The sequence below is a fragment of the Parasteatoda tepidariorum genome, chromosome 5 (genome assembly GCF_982258835.1).
Source record: "Parasteatoda tepidariorum strain Cologne lab strain chromosome 5, Ptep-v5.0, whole genome shotgun sequence".
NCBI lineage: Eukaryota > Metazoa > Arthropoda > Arachnida > Araneae > Theridiidae > Parasteatoda > Parasteatoda tepidariorum.
This window is the reverse complement of record NC_141759.1, coordinates 87,539,158-87,555,219: the sequence shown is the minus strand read 5'-3', so window position 1 is coordinate 87,555,219 and position 16,062 is coordinate 87,539,158. Positions and strand designations below refer to the sequence as shown.

General features: G+C 25.0%; 1 protein-coding gene across 4 annotated transcripts; it reads left to right on the top strand.

Moving 5' to 3' along the window:
* Positions 1–9: 9 nt before the first annotated feature.
* Positions 10–15,700, top strand: LOC107453643 (KICSTOR complex protein kaptin). 4 transcript variants are annotated; one of them, XM_016070534.4, is made up of 14 exons: positions 10–148; positions 293–394; positions 2,253–2,460; positions 3,299–3,381; positions 3,892–3,979; positions 4,992–5,046; positions 6,855–6,930; positions 7,885–7,958; positions 8,991–9,091; positions 11,052–11,159; positions 12,066–12,135; positions 12,411–12,552; positions 14,043–14,219; positions 15,446–15,700. In XM_016070534.4, exons 3-14 carry the CDS (start codon positions 2,259–2,261, stop codon positions 15,548–15,550), a joined length of 1,281 nt encoding a protein of 426 aa, XP_015926020.1. In that variant the 5' UTR covers positions 10–148; positions 293–394; positions 2,253–2,258; the 3' UTR covers positions 15,551–15,700. The 4 variants fall into 4 exon arrangements, with proteins under 4 accessions (XP_015926020.1, XP_087020582.1, XP_015926023.1 ...); XM_087164456.1 differs by lacking the exon at positions 14,043–14,219; XM_016070537.3 differs by lacking the exon at positions 293–394 and having other exon boundaries at positions 11–148.
* Positions 15,701–16,062: the final 362 nt, after the last annotated feature.

Below are 16,062 nucleotides of genomic sequence, written 5' to 3'. Positions count from 1 at the left end.
TCAGATAACAGTATATGTTGCAAGTTCAACAAAGCTTTAAATCAAGTTTCGGATTTCATACGATACCGCCAACTTGACACCGGACACTGGATACTCGAATACAAACAAAAACCAAAACAAGACTAAAAATTATGTAGTGCCATTTTAAGTATGAAAATATTTTATTTTGTTAGTGTTTAAATACAATATAATTTATTTCACTTCATAAAACATATTTAATTATTTAAAAACTTTTTTAAAATGTATTAATACTCTTTATGACTTCTAATAATTTTTTTTAAAAAAATTGTAGACAAACGCTTGAACTCTAAGAAAAGGAAGGTAAACAAAGCGTGAAATTTATAGTTTTTTGATTCCAAATACATGATCCATTGACTGATTGTATCTTCGGGAGGTAACTATTAATAATTATAATTATTTGCAATAAATAAAGTTGAAACTGATTAAAGTTCATAAATTTTATTTCATGGAAGTTTGAATTCAGACTTGAATTTGCTGGAAGTACTATAGTTTTTATTCAGTATTAAAAGTGAATTGGGTACTTGAAGAATGACATAGACACTAAATTCCTTTCTAGAAGATATTAATTTATTAAAAGAAATATTTCGGAAACTGATTCTTCAAGGATATTTTACGAGTTTTGTATTGACAGTAAATGTATGTTCATTCATATTTGTATTTCAAAATTCTATTTTGACTTTTCTAAAGTAATATTCAAGTGTGATAGTATTTTGGGTTTTTCGTATCATTGTTCCGGATCTGAAAATTGAAAGCAGGGCTTGTGATTTGTAATTCCGTATCGTGATCTGTCTCACCAACTACAATCGCCAAGATGCCAAATAGATTTTAAACTTGCAAATTTTTAAGAGAAAAAACATGTAGATGTTTGCCCGGGGGTGGCTACGAGTTATACCTTTCGAATTAGTCTTTTCTGTGGTGTTTTTTTTTTAGTTTCTCTGGACTTGACGATTATTCCGCCACAGATCACGATACGGAAATCTCCCCGTGTTGCTCCTGAATTTCTCGGGTCCAAAGACCATTGGTTCGAGAACTTCCATGAATCAAAAACTCATAATCAAACGAAATTTTTACAGAGTTCCTCAATCTAAAATTCCAATTCGGAAACATTTCAATAAATTCCGTTAACGAAATGTTTACATACACGTGATTCTTCAGCCAATTAATTGGCATAAAACCGCATATTTGATTCTGTCTGTTCGGCAGACTGTAGCCATTTTAAATATTTGAAACTGTGTCAAAATCTGCTAATGTAACGATTCATATTCATGGAATTTTAATATTAAACATCATTTATCATAATTGCACGCTTTAAAAGTTACACAATGAGATTCATATTTGTGTGATTTAAAAATCACGCATCACCATTTGTATTCATGTGATTTAAAGATTGATCATACATTGCAATTCATATTTGCACTCTTTAAAAATCCAATATCACGATTAGTTTTTTCACATTTTTTAATCTAACTTTGCGATTCATATTCACTTGATTTTATTATCTAATATCGCGAGTCATACTCTCATGTTTTTAAAATCCAGGATAGTGATTATTGTAAGAACTAAGTTCTTTCTTAATGTTGTTGTTATAAAGGTGTGATATTCTTCATTAGTCGGCAATTTAATTATGCGAGTATAATTTAAACATGCAATTTATACTCGCTTGTTTTTAAAATCCAGGATAGTGATTCTTGTAAGAATTAAGCTCTTTCTTAATGTTGTTATTATAAAGGTGTGATATTCTTCATTAGTTGATAAATTAATTATAAATCTTAGTTCAAAAAATTATATTAAACATGGTAAAACTGGTTTTGCTATGCTGAGGAAACTGCCTGTTAAAATGCAACTTTGAACAAGCAGAACTACCAGTGGTTTAAAATAAAAATTTGTGCAATTGATATTTTTTTTTTTTGAATATTGTAGCTAAAGGGATACAGAATGCATAAAAAATAATTTAAACTCTTTTGTTTGTATTTTCATGTCGATAAAAACAGAAATATTAAAATTTACCTGTGAATAATGTAGAATAAAGCAATGGAACTGTTAATGATGTGTGTTTATGTCTGAAGTTTTGTTGAAGCATGTTCTTTCACTAGGTTTTATTTTAGAAGTATAATATTTTTCAAAGTAGGCAGTTGTATTTTTTAAAATTGAAATATTTTTCTTTTTCAAAAAATATTTAAAACAAAGTTAATTTTGTTTCCTTGAAATTTTTAATAATCTTTATTTTGCAGTATGAGATGGTGTCTATGATTGAAGCACATTTTTATGGTATTCCTCATCAAAGTAGTATTTATGGTTTGACCTCATTATTTGCTGGTGAAAGTTCCCATAAAGTCTTAGTGGCATCATCTAAAAGGAAAGTCTACTGTATTGAATATACAAAAAGCAAGCAAAGTGTGATATTTTCAACTCGGGAAGTTCAATTCACGTATATACCAAGTAAAAATTCTTATTTTCAATCTGTACACATTGTTTCAAATTCCCAAATTTATAAAATATTTAATTAAAAGTTTTGTTAGTTGTTTATTTCTATGTTATCCACTGCTAACTGAATGAGACATTTCTAAAATAATTTTAGCTAGTATACTGCAAGCTGTAGTTATAAAGCTGTATAAATAGTTTCTTTTTTAATGTTAACAGAGATTATAATTTTCTATCTGGCACTGTTAACAATATTATTTTACCAATATATTAACTAATATATTATGCAATAAAAGTATTTCCATGTATAAGCTTTATTCTGAACATAATTTTTTTTTTTAATAACTAAGTTTTCTTACAGAATTATCAAAGAAGCTGCAGCATTTTAATTTTAAATGTATTTCAAATTTACTGCCAGTCATAAATTATTGTATGAATTATAAAAAAATGCAGTATTTAAAAAAAATATGTATATAAATTTTTTTTTTTTTAATTACTGGATTCGGATATATATATATCATTTCTAACTCCTATTCTATGCCAATATTTTGGAATTCTTTTGTATATTTGTTTTTATTTCACTTTTTATCTTTATAGAATAAAAAATAATATTCTAATATTGTATATTTTTTATATGCTTACTCTTAATATCTTTTTATATTTTGATATGGCCAAATGATATCTTTTATGAATTAATAAAAAAAAAATATTTTATCTTTTGAAATATATTTAGAAACATTTGTATGAGATAAAAAAGGGCACCAAAAAAAAAAATTCATTTTTCTGAATATTATAAAAATATTCTACTAGCTGAATTAATCTGTCTGATTGTTAATGAATCATCTTTAATTTTTAGGTCGTGCTGAAATTATATCAATTGATGCTTTTAATCAGGCATGCCATATTCATGATTTTGTTGTTGGCATTACCTTTACTAAAGTAAGAATACCTACAAATTAGAAAAACAAACCACGTTTCCTAATTTTTAGTTTTGTCCTTTTTTTTAATTATTTATTTAGTTCTATATTTAGTGTTCAGTAAACTTTATAATATTAAATGAATTTATAAATTTATGTACATATTAAATTTGTTTTTATTATTAATTTTGTTTTATTTATTTTTGCTTATATTTTGTGATTTGCTGTTGTTGAGAACTGTTGTTACTAAAATATAACTTACTTATTTTCCGTTCAATAGTTTGGCACAAATACTTTGTCACAGCCTAAAAAGATTCATTATCCATTTCAATAAGCATGCTAGTGAATGAATTCTTCTTTTTTGAAAATTATATCAGTTCTATTGAATTTATAAAAATGAAATTGTTGAGTGATTTATTGGTAAATAATTGTAATTACAGATTCCTTATCATCTTTATTTTATTTCAAACATTTAGAAATGAATAATTTAATTTTTGTGAACTCTAAATACTTATAAAATTTTGTTTTTTAGCTAGATAATGGAGGGAAGCAAAGCCAATATTTTAATATATATTCTGACTGGGAGCCTAGCAACGAATGTGATTTAGACAATATTGCTCGTAGGTATTTTGATTTCTAAATAATAATAATTCAAATTTTTAGCATACAAATATGTGATTATGATTATTTATTGATGTCATTGGAAACATTTCTATTTATTTTAAACTTTTATAAAAAAAGAATGAAAAAATAATTGAAATTTAGTGAAATAGTGTTTTAAAAACAAAATTGGAACTTGCAGCATTATATTTTGTTTGCTTTATCCTTTTTAAGTATTTCTTTTATTTCTATAAAATTTAAAAAAAATTAAATATAAGATTTTTTTGTCAAAAATGAACTAGAAGAGTTGAGTTGTTTTCTCTTTAGTTTAGGTGAAATAATTGTTTGTACTATTAAGCTATTGAATTATATTGATTTTCTTTCTTATTAAATATTATATTATTTGTACAAGTTGTAACTAATTAAAGTATGATAAGTGTCAAGGTTTTGATGTGGAATTTTTTTTGAATCATATTTTTTAAAAATCTTTTTTGTATAAGTTGTTCAATTGTAAAACTTCATAAGTACCATTCAGATTTTTTTTTCGTTTGCTTCAATTGAAAACAACTTCTCTTACATGATGTACCGATTGATCCATTGATTCTTTTACAGGAAAGTAATAACTTATGTTTTTTCTTCTTAATTTTCATCTAAAAGAAAATTAAATTTAGTTTCAGTAGCTATTAACAATTTTGTACAAAATAAAAAAATATAGATATGAATGGCAATTATGAACTTACATATATCAATTATCTTTATTGAGAATTTGCTGTTTTTTCCTTAAAAAAAACATGTATTTTACTTATTTAAAAAAATCAATGTCTGATCACATATTTGTGTAATTAGACATTAATTAAAGTGAAAAAAAATATTTCATATAATTTAATTTTGCAGTAAAAGTGTGTAATTTTAAAAATTTATTAATTATATAAAAGAAGTTTGTGATGTAAAAAATGTGTTCATCTTTTTTTTATTTTCTCTCTCATTGGTTCTACTTTTATTTATTTCTAAGAAGAAAATATCTTTTTTCAGAGGGATGCCTAAGTATTTGCCTTGATTTTATTCCATTTCATTTAACGCATACTGAGTAAGAATAATTATTTTACTGTTTATTATTTTACTGTTTATTATTTTATGAACTACAATTATTGCATGTCTATTTTATATGCTGTCAGTAAAATTACTTTGTTTATTATTATCATTAGTATGTAGTACACATATTTTATTTTTTTAAATGTTTTTTTTTTATTGAAATGTTTCAAAAAGATGAGTTTGAAAGCTTATTTGCTTCACTTCTATTTATTAGATTTAAAACATTTTTATTGCCTAAGAATAATTAAGTTATATAAATTACTCCCAATTCGAAAATATGTATTTTTAAACTATTTAAAAATTATTTTCTTCAAAAAGTTTAATGAAAACAGATTAGACATTGTATCAAAACATAGTAATTTTGAGAACATTTTTTTGCTGAGCATCATACATGATAGACAAAAAAGAAACAAGCTAATGATTAAGGTATACATTTGTACAAATAATTTATGTTTATTTTTTACTATGTTAGTTGTATATTGTGTTAAGCAAAATAAAAATAGCCCAAAAAAAGAGTATATTTTTTAGACAGCAGCTGAGTGTGTTTCCTATTTTTCAAATTTGAAATCCAGAAATTTTAACCATAATTTAGAAAACAAATGCTGGAAGTATTACCATGAAATAAGCCATTTTTCCTGTTTCATTATCAAAATAATTTTTTAAAAAGAGAAGAGATATTAAGACGCATTTTTTTCTAAAAAATATTTGAAATACAGTGGCTTAGTAAATTTTCATTAGTTTTAAGGATATTTCATTTTATTAAGTGACTGATTTTACCAGCATGTCTACATTATGGAAAAAAATTTTTATTTAATTTTATAAATACGCTAAAACTAAATTAATTACTACATTTATATTTTTTAAGCAGTTTTAATTTAAATGAATGTTTTTTTTAATTTTTTAAACTGTTTTTTTTTTTTTATTAAGCATAAGCAAAACATTTTTTTTAATATACAGAAAGCTTTCAAAATATTTTTACATAATTGTATAATTAGCAGAATTTTAAATTTAAAAGTGTTTGAAAATTTTTAAATCTTTTTGTCACTTCCAATATTAACTCGAGTGTCAAGGACAATTTAAAATTTATTCTTGATGATCTCGTACGCAGATATGATTTTAAAAAGTAAGCAAATCTTACAACTTAACAATTTCATTAAAGACAACCTCAGCAGATTTATTTCTAAAAATTTGATAGGTAAGGTGTTTTAGAATGAAGTAATTGGTCAAAGTGTTTTTGAATAAAATAATTTGTAAAAGTGTTTTTTACCACTATGTTTTAAAATTTGAAAAAAGTTTTTAGTTTTGTTTACTACTATTAAAAAATTAGCAACAAAGCAATTATAAGTTGATGAAAATGCTGAGAGGATTGGGACACCTCTAAATTGCTTCTTTCAGATTACCCATTTAATTTATGGCCTGTTAAAAATTTTTTAAAAAATTAGATTTGAAAATACATTTTTAATCATGTTTAATAGACAGATTTTTTATAATCATATAAAATAATCACAGTTTTTTTTTTAAATTGAAATTTAAAAAAGTTTTCTGATGTCATTCAAACATTGCAAAATCAAACATACATCTTACATTTTTTTCCTGTACCTAAGAGTAAAATCTTATAAGAGCATTTCTCAAAACTAAATTTTGATATGATGTAGAAATTTAAACAAAAATATGTTTGTAAAAGCATTTTTGTTTATATTTTGATTTGCTGCTACTGAAAAACTTTAAAAAGTTATTGATTTAGTAATAGATGTTATAAATGATTATATTTTCTCATAATTCAAATCCTTTATTTCTACCTAGATTATCTGTAAATCAATCGAAAGAAATGGTATGGCTTTTAAGTGGGAGTGATTGTAAAATCCATCTTTATCGAGAGGTAAGAATGAATTAAAAGTTTTTGATAAATTTTTTAAATTTCTATTGGTAATTTTTGCTGCTTAAATCAATAACATTATTTACATTTTGTTAGCATATGTAGTTAACATTGCTTAAAACACTTATACTTCATGTACAGGGTGCGTGACGTTTTTAAAATGTTCATCACGATGCTTATTTTCGATTTTTGTTTTTTAAAAGCCCTTAAAGGTGCTTTTTTCAATGGGTGTTTTTCAAAAGTGCTTAATTTTCCCTTTTTCAAAATGATATTTTTTCCTTTACCATGTTGATTTTAGCTACGAATTATGCAAAAAGACACAGTTCACATTGTTCTATTCTACCTCTTCACAATAAATTCAATCTCAATCTATTGCGGCGTATTGTCAGTTCGTACCGTATGAAATTCGTTTTACATGATTCAAAATTTCATGATTTTTGACACTTGTCAAAAACAAGGACAAAAGTTTTTTTTTGTGACATGTCGGTTAAAACAATATAAAACCATCAATTGTCAGAAACTTTCCAACTTGCCTAATTATGATACTTTTTTAAAGTGCTTAAAAATATTTTTTGAGTGCTTGAAAAGTGCTTATTTTTTGTTGAATGATTTGGCTACGCACCCTGATGTACAGTGCGCCAAAATGAAAAGCGAAAAAAAGCAGACCACCCTGAATTTCTTTTGATCAAATGGTCGGATCTTCATGTTCTAGGACCCATTCTTAATGGTTCGAGGGGGTAACCTCAAACATGGTAAATAATAATACTTTGAAATACTGCTTACTGATCGGTTAAATTCCGAATAGTCAGGGTTTTTACAATATATACCACGTTTACATCAAATCTTTCAGAATGTCTTCCAACATTGTAAGTATTTGTACATTGGGCATATCTTTTTTTTACTAAACTTAACTATTTACTAATACTGTTTTTAAAATCTGTATTTGATTTTGTATAGGATAAAACTCGTCAGACATATTCTGAGGAACCTAGCAATACTTGTTTCCCAGAGTTTGAAGATCTGCCTAGTCTGTAAGTTTTAATATTCATATGGCCATTTTCTTAGTACTAATTTTAAACCAATAGTTTCTAGAATTGATTTCCAAAAAATGTTAGTTTAAATTTAAAGAAATTTTGTACCTTAAAGTATAAGTTATTTTTAAAAAAATCTGTTGAATGTTTACTACATTTGAATAGTATGTTTCAGTGAGTTGATACTACAGTCTGTCATATCAGGCAGCTTTTAATGTAGTACCAGCGGATTTGATTGTTCAAAAAATAATAAAAATTTATATTTATTGGTTATTAAAAAATGTTATGCATTTGAGTTTTATTTATTCTTATGTTAACGGATTACAACATCAGTTCATGCAAGAATTTTGAACAAAAATGCAGTATACTTTTAAATATTTGAGTTTTAATTTATTTTGGCTTAATCAATATTAATTTATTTAAAATTTTCAAAAAATATTGGTACTAATTTTAAAATTTGTTTTATTTGACTATTTTTTTTTAAATAGATATTCTTTGCTTCCTTAATTAAATGAATTTTATTAAATGAAATAAGTTAAGTCTAAATATTTCCTTCCTCCCAAAGGAAAAATTGAAGATGAATTTTAGTAAACTTTTCTAAGTTGTTAGTCTTTAAAAACATTGTTAAATGTATTTGTTTTCCTACAAATTTTTATACACTCTAAATAAAACAAGAAGTTAGTTCCCATATTATATGATCTTGGAAAAAAAAACAACTTTCTTATTTTTTGTATCATAAAGAATAGATTAGGATATGTAATTTCATTGTAAAATATAAAATTCACTGAAGTACAATAGAGCAAGTGCAATATTTTTATTTTTATGAAATTAATAACTTTTATGATAGGATTAAAAACTTTTATGTTATTATGAATAAATAACTTTTGTGCATAATACTTTAAGCTATATTTTTAACATTAAGGTTATTCAACATTTGAGTTAGGCAAGATATTTTTTGTATTCTTGTATATTTGATTCTTACACCACTTTGTAATATCTACCAACAAAAATATATGCTTAAACTTTTTTTAGGGTAATGTGGATGGATTTTATAGCATCTGATGATTCAAGAATAACAGCTTTGGGATGTAAAGATGGAACTGTTATAGTTTCTTTAATTGAATTTGTTCCAGGTATTTGCGTGAAATCTAAGTCTAATTTGATTTTTATTTTATCTTTAAAATATCTATAAAAAAAACCTGTCGATTGGTCCATATATTGAAATATATAACTTAAGAGATAGATATTTTATGAAACAAAAAATATAGACATTTTATAAATTAAGTTTGTATCTCTAAAATTTAATTCGGAACTAATAATTGCACTCAAAGCTTAAAAAAAGGAAACTATGAAATTGAGTTAAGTTGTTTGACAACAAAAAAGTGGTTGAGAATGCATATTACGTGAATGCATATTATTATGGGTAATAAATATTGCATAAATATGGAACTGTGATAGTTTCTTTAACCGAATTTGTTCCTAATATTTGCATGAAATCTAGGTCCTCTTTGATTTGTATTTTAGCTTTGTAATATCCAAAAAAACTAAAAAAAAACTGGGGTTGTTCCATATATGGAAATCTATAACTTAAAAGTAGATATTTTATGAAACAGACAATATAAACATTTTCTAAAACCAGTTTGCATCTTTAACATTTTATTAGAGAAAAAAAACTATGAAATAGAGTTTGATAAAAAAAAAGTGGTCGTGACTACATATTACACGAATACATTCTCCAGGTATACATATTTTTCCATTTTGAATCACTATGCAAATGCAGTGACAATATTTTGAATCAATTTTTGAGTGAAATCAACAAATTTGCAGTAAAGATAATTTAAGCAATTCAGATTTATAATTATAATTTTAAAATGATTTGCATTTAGCATTCTAAATATAAGTTAAGATTAGAAAAGTTCGCCCAAGTTTGAATTTTATTGAAATGTGTGAAATATATTTCTTTAATTAAAATTTTGGATCAGTTTAGCATGTATCATGAGTATTTAAATAGTTTTATTTTCATTAATTCACACAAAGAGTGCTATTAATACAGTAGAGTTTAAAAAGTAGAGTTAAAACAGTAGAGTTTAATAGAGTTTAAAAAATTAAAAAAGGAGAAAAAAGGTTATCTATAGTATAAAACGTAAGGCAACTTTATTTTATCTTAATTTTTCAGTTATATATTTTATTGCCACACGTAAAATATATGGAAATAACCAGTTTCTGTAGCTAACATATTAACATGTCTATTATATTGGTTTTTCTCATGGTGGTCGTTGAGTATATTATTTAATTAATGCAGGCAGTATAGGTTACAAAACACAAAAGCTTAATTTTTATGAATAAGCATAAATTTTTTTTTGATGAATTTGGATTCTTGACCCTCAGAATGTGGGAAATTTGACCCCCATAATTTAGTCAGGAGAGGAATCAAAAGTATGAACCTCTCAATGTTAATCTAATTTTTTGTGTATTTTGTTACCTCAAAGAATTTGGATTTTTAAATTTCTTTTTCTCACAATTCCTTCAATTTTTGGATTTTAGCACTCAAAATTAATAGTTTTTGTATTATATGGAACCATATTTGAATAAGCTGGTTTTATAGCTCTGTGCAAAACTTTCTGACTCTCTTAATTAGTGTCTGAGATATCGCAGAATTTAAAAAAAAAAGAAGAGAAAATTAACATTAAGCAGCCAAACTTTTGACCGCTCTTCTACCTAAACTATTGGGACTATATTTTCCAGATTGGACTATGCTCCATATTTTGAAGGTCAAGCATTCGAATCTATCGAAGTAAATGTGTGTTTTCTCAAAGGAAGTATGATTTAGTGTCTGATTTTGTTAACTAAATATTATCTGCTCATAGCAAATTCAAGGTGAGGCCTTTGAACTATTAAAATTTTGTCTTTGTACTTAAAAATCCGATCATTAGATCAAACGTTATTAAGTTGTTTTCTTTTGCACACTGCATAGTTATAGTTTATGAATTGAATCTAAATTAAGGTTTATTTTTAAATAAGTGATTTTCTGATGTTTACAAAAATATTAAATATTTGATTCTTATTTCGCTTTATTTAAAACATTTGTTTTAGATATACATATTGTGTCTTCCTGGAAAATTCAGCATGATGGCCCTATTTCATCTGTTAAGCTCTTTAAAGATTCAGGATTGAAAAATCGCCTAGCTTCTGCCCATTCAGGTTGTTACTTAAATTTATCAAAGAAATAAAGCTATAAATATTGAATATTTGAATTTTGTTGATAAAATAAATTTTTAAGAAATTTTTTAATACTATGATTTGCATGCATTTCTCAGTTTTCATACCACAAAAATATGAATCATAATGCAAAGTTGAAAAGCAACCACTTTCACACAATTCAATTGAATCCAATTTGGGTTATAGCATTGAAAAAGCAGATGTTATTTTCATCTTTGTTATTTTATTACTTTAATTATGTCATTTTTATTTTTTTTTATGACCAATGCAATGTGTCAAAAATCTACTGTATTTTCTTTTAATTAGTATAGTAGATATCTATTTTTAACAACTTTATTCCTAGAGTATTATTTGTATGTTTAGAAAATGTCAATAATGAAGTATTCTCTCTTCAATAATTATAATTTCCAGATACAGCTAGTTTTTGAATATGTAATATTCATGTTTTTAATGTAGTACTGGTTTTGATATGTTAATAATATTCTATAAGTTAATAAAAAGAAAAACAATTATGTCCACATGTGAATTATATAAGGACGTTCCATAAACACTTTCCAAAATCACATTAGCAGTCACAAAAGCAAGGAGGAAACAACAGCACTATAGAAATCTGTTAAATTACTACTTCGAAATGCAGGATGAAAATATCAAAACCTGTTTACCTAATGTGTTTCTAATTATCATCTGGCAATCAAACAAGTTTTAAAGTTTTCAGTTCCACTTTTCTCTGTAATGATTCTTTAGTTTCTGATAGAATTTTTATTTATTTACTTCTCTATTAAATATTAATTTACAATCCCTAATGTCTAAAATAATATTTTAATAGAGGTGATAACAAAACATCCAGTATTTTAATATTCATTAATAAATTTTTTTTTTCTGTTATAGATGCAATTGATGAGAAAGGAAAGATAAATTTAGTTGTTGGGAACACTCTAGAAGTATCTGTTGTTTACAGGTATTTAAGCAAATTTTTTTTTATGTCGTTTGTAATCTAATTTAGTTTGAAATCAAAGTTTTCCGATTTAAAGATATAAATTAATAAAAGTAACCAATTTTATATTATGAAGATTTATTCATAATCTAAATATTTATTTATCTTAATTAGCACCAATATTGCTGTTATTTCTGTATCTATGTGGGTAACAATTATTGTAAAGCGTACTGTCTGTTTTCACCCTAACATTCTGTAATGTAATTTATGATAGATTAATTTTTTGCATATTATTACAGGGATGTCTTAAACTGTGATTTGAGTATATCGTCCCAATGGCAATTACCTAATAGCAATAAATTTGACTGTGTCACCTGTGCATTGATTGCAGATATTGATATGGATGGGAACAATGAATTGTTATTAGGAACATATGGGCAAGTATGTACAAAAATAAAGTGTTTATTTGATATTACATAAGCTTTTGTGCCTGATAGATGTAATTTTTCTTTTAAACTAAATGATAACATTGGGTTGTTAGTTGCGGGTGTATTATTGCACAAAAAGCGTATTAATAGACAATATTCTTTACAAATTTCCTCAAAAAAAAAGATTATTATTTTAAAAAGCATCTTCCAATTATTAAATAGTCATTTGATTACTTACTATTAAGTATTTAAATAACTATGGGTATTTGAGTTTTTAAATTCCAGATTTTGATTTCGGTAGGGGTGCATTTTTATAAATTTGGTATTTTGATTTCCTAAGTTAATCAGTAATGAGCTAAAGAAATTTTAAATTGGTTAAATGTTAGTCGCATAAAAAGTTGCATAGTTGAAACCTTGTGCCTATGAACAAATTTTTTTTGTAGAATGGTACAAAAACAAAAAAAGAAACTTGATAAATTTTTCACACAGGCGCTTACCTTTCTTACGTGAACATAAGGTTAAATCCTGAGGTGCCATATTTTTCTTTATCAGAATTAGTTTATTGCACTCTTTAATCAGTTACCTATATTATATAATATGGTTTATATTTTGTGCAATCTATCTGATCCTGGCTGAATTATACCATACATTCACCTCGACACTTGCAATCACAATGTTTGCAGCTAGTTATATTTCTGGTAGTATATAACATTCTAAGGTGTTATAGAAGTTTGTATTTAATTAAACCTAGGTTGTCAAAGTTTAATAACACATCAGGTATTCGTGAATACTTACTTGTACAGGTTGCTTCCCTAATAGGTAACTCAGTTTGTGCCTAAAGATTCAGAGGAGCAGCAACTAATACTTTGTTTGATTTACCAAGAAGCATTTAGGAAAAATAGTGTACAAAATTATAGTATAAGTTATTTACATTAAAAAAAAACTTGTCTGCCATAGAATGATATATTCATTTTACATCACTAAGAATTAAATGCAATTCTCTAAATAGAGTTTGCCAGTTGATAATCTCTGCCTAGAAATTCAAATTTATAATTGAAATTTTATTAAAATTTAAAGTTATTCAAAATATTAGTTTTAAAAATTTATTGCAATAAATAACTATATTGTGTTGTATGAATTTTTAATTATAACATGTATTCACATCTTTTACTTCACAAATAAATTTAGAAATATTATAAATTATATGTCATATTTCAAAATAATAATAAAAATCATGTGTTTAAAAAAATCTAATATTTTACTTAGTATTATTAGAATTTATTTTATTTTATTTAAATTAATATAATGATTTTGAATGTTTTATTGATTTATATATAATGAACAGGAATCATCATGTATAATTTTCCTTCCTGGCTGAAGAATTATCTTTTCCAAATATTTTATTAATCAAAAAAAGCATTTAAAATCAAAATAATTTCTTTGTAAGTTATATGAATATAAACTGTAGATTTGAGTAAAAAATGAGATGAAATTATTTTCTAGTTATTTTTGATATACAAGTGGAAACCAGAATCAGCTAAAAAAGGCAAAGGTTCTTATTTTTTATTTCATCAACAAATGCTACCCAATCCTATATTAGCTATGAGCTACATTGACATAGTTGGCGATGGATTGAAAGAACTTCTCATTCTAACAACAAAAGGCTTGCATATTTTTCAGGTGGGCTGTAATTAATATAAATTTATTTAATATTTCATTCATTATAAATAATATTTTAAAATATGCCAATTCCCAAAAAATTGAATAGATGAGTGACATTACTCTTAAAAATATTTTTTGTTTATAACATAGCCTAATACCAGAGCTCATTCTTGGCAGAAAAAAGGGCAGGGTGCAAAAGTTTAAAAAAAAGGGCATTATTATCCTAAAGAGGCAATAATTTCTTTCTATGGGCTTTACACGTTCTATTAAAAACATTCACGTTCTATTAAAAACATTGTCAATTTTTTTTAACTTTACTAAAAGTACCAAAGCAATCATATTAATTACTAATTTTTATTAATAAATTAACATATATATATCGAGTTAATGAGCCAATTAGCTTAGTAATTTATTTAAAATGCATGCATATATTAATAAAATAACAAATGTATGTTTTTAAGTGTCTGTAGTTATGATTGAATAATTAAAATGATTAATAATAATTATGATTCAATGATAGTGAAGTAACTGTAAACTTTCAAAGACAAGTGCAACAAGGGGGTGTGATGGCTATTTTTCCTTTCCCATATAAATCTATGTATTGACAGCAATGACAAACTAAATAAAAAGAGTTGTAAGTAACGAAGGGTTGAAGAAAGAAAGGGCAAAAAGGGTATGGAGTCTATTATATCATGTTACTAATTTACTTCAGGGGCAACAGGGTGGATTCTTTTGACTCAAAGGGCAGCAGGGTGCTGCACCCTGTTTACCCTGCCTAGAATGAGCTCTGAATACATTGTTAAGATCCAATTGACCTTTATTTTGGAAGAAATTCCAAAGATGTTTATATTGAAACATTTACACTCCTTGCATTTTAATTTTCTGCCGAAAGACCAGATTTTCTTCTTATATACTATTTGCTTCCAAATGTGCATGGACTTTTTTCCACTCCAAAAACATTTGAAAGTTATAGCTTATATAGGACCTTTATCCTCTGAAATCTTCGAAATTTAAATTTGATGCAATAAATGAATTGTAAAAATCAAATAATACTACAATTAGAATTTTTTCATACCAAAAATAAGTAAAAATAATTAAAAATTAACCAAACACAAATATTTAATAATTAAGCACTTTTTACAGTTAATTTAAGTACTGATCCTTAAGATAAAAGTATTTATAATTCTTGAATACTTTATTAATGCCATCATTTATAATTATTACATTTAATGTTTTTCTTATAGCATGACATGAAGAAAGCTGCTGAATTGTGTTTATCAAGAATGAAAATACTTCTGCAAAAGATGTCAAGAGAAGAACTAGAAAGTTGCTTAAAACTAGAATCATGAATAAATAATGTATTTTTACATTAATAATTAAAATTATGTAACATAACATTGAGTGTGTGTATATATATATATATATACTAAAAAAATGGATATTTTTATAAATTAATGTTATATGCAAATGTTCATTAAATTTTTAATTTATTAAATTAATTAGTTTTCTAGTTATTTTATTCTTATGCTACTATTAGTTACATATGGGATAGAATAAGAAATTTGTCATTACTTGCCATAACACCAAAATATTTTGAAAAAAAAATATATATATATATATATAAAACTCATAATGATGTTATTTAAATTTGTAACCTATTGTTTATGTGATGCTTTAAATATTAAAATGAAATTAAAAATTAGGATTTTTAATTTTTAACTTAATTTTTTCCAGTTATGAAAAGATTTTTTCCCTCGTTCTTTTTTTCTTGGCTCCAATAACTGATACTTTTATTTTCTAACAGAAGGGTGTTTAGCTACTTAGAACTTCATATAAAATGGCTTAGGGACCAAAAATTTTG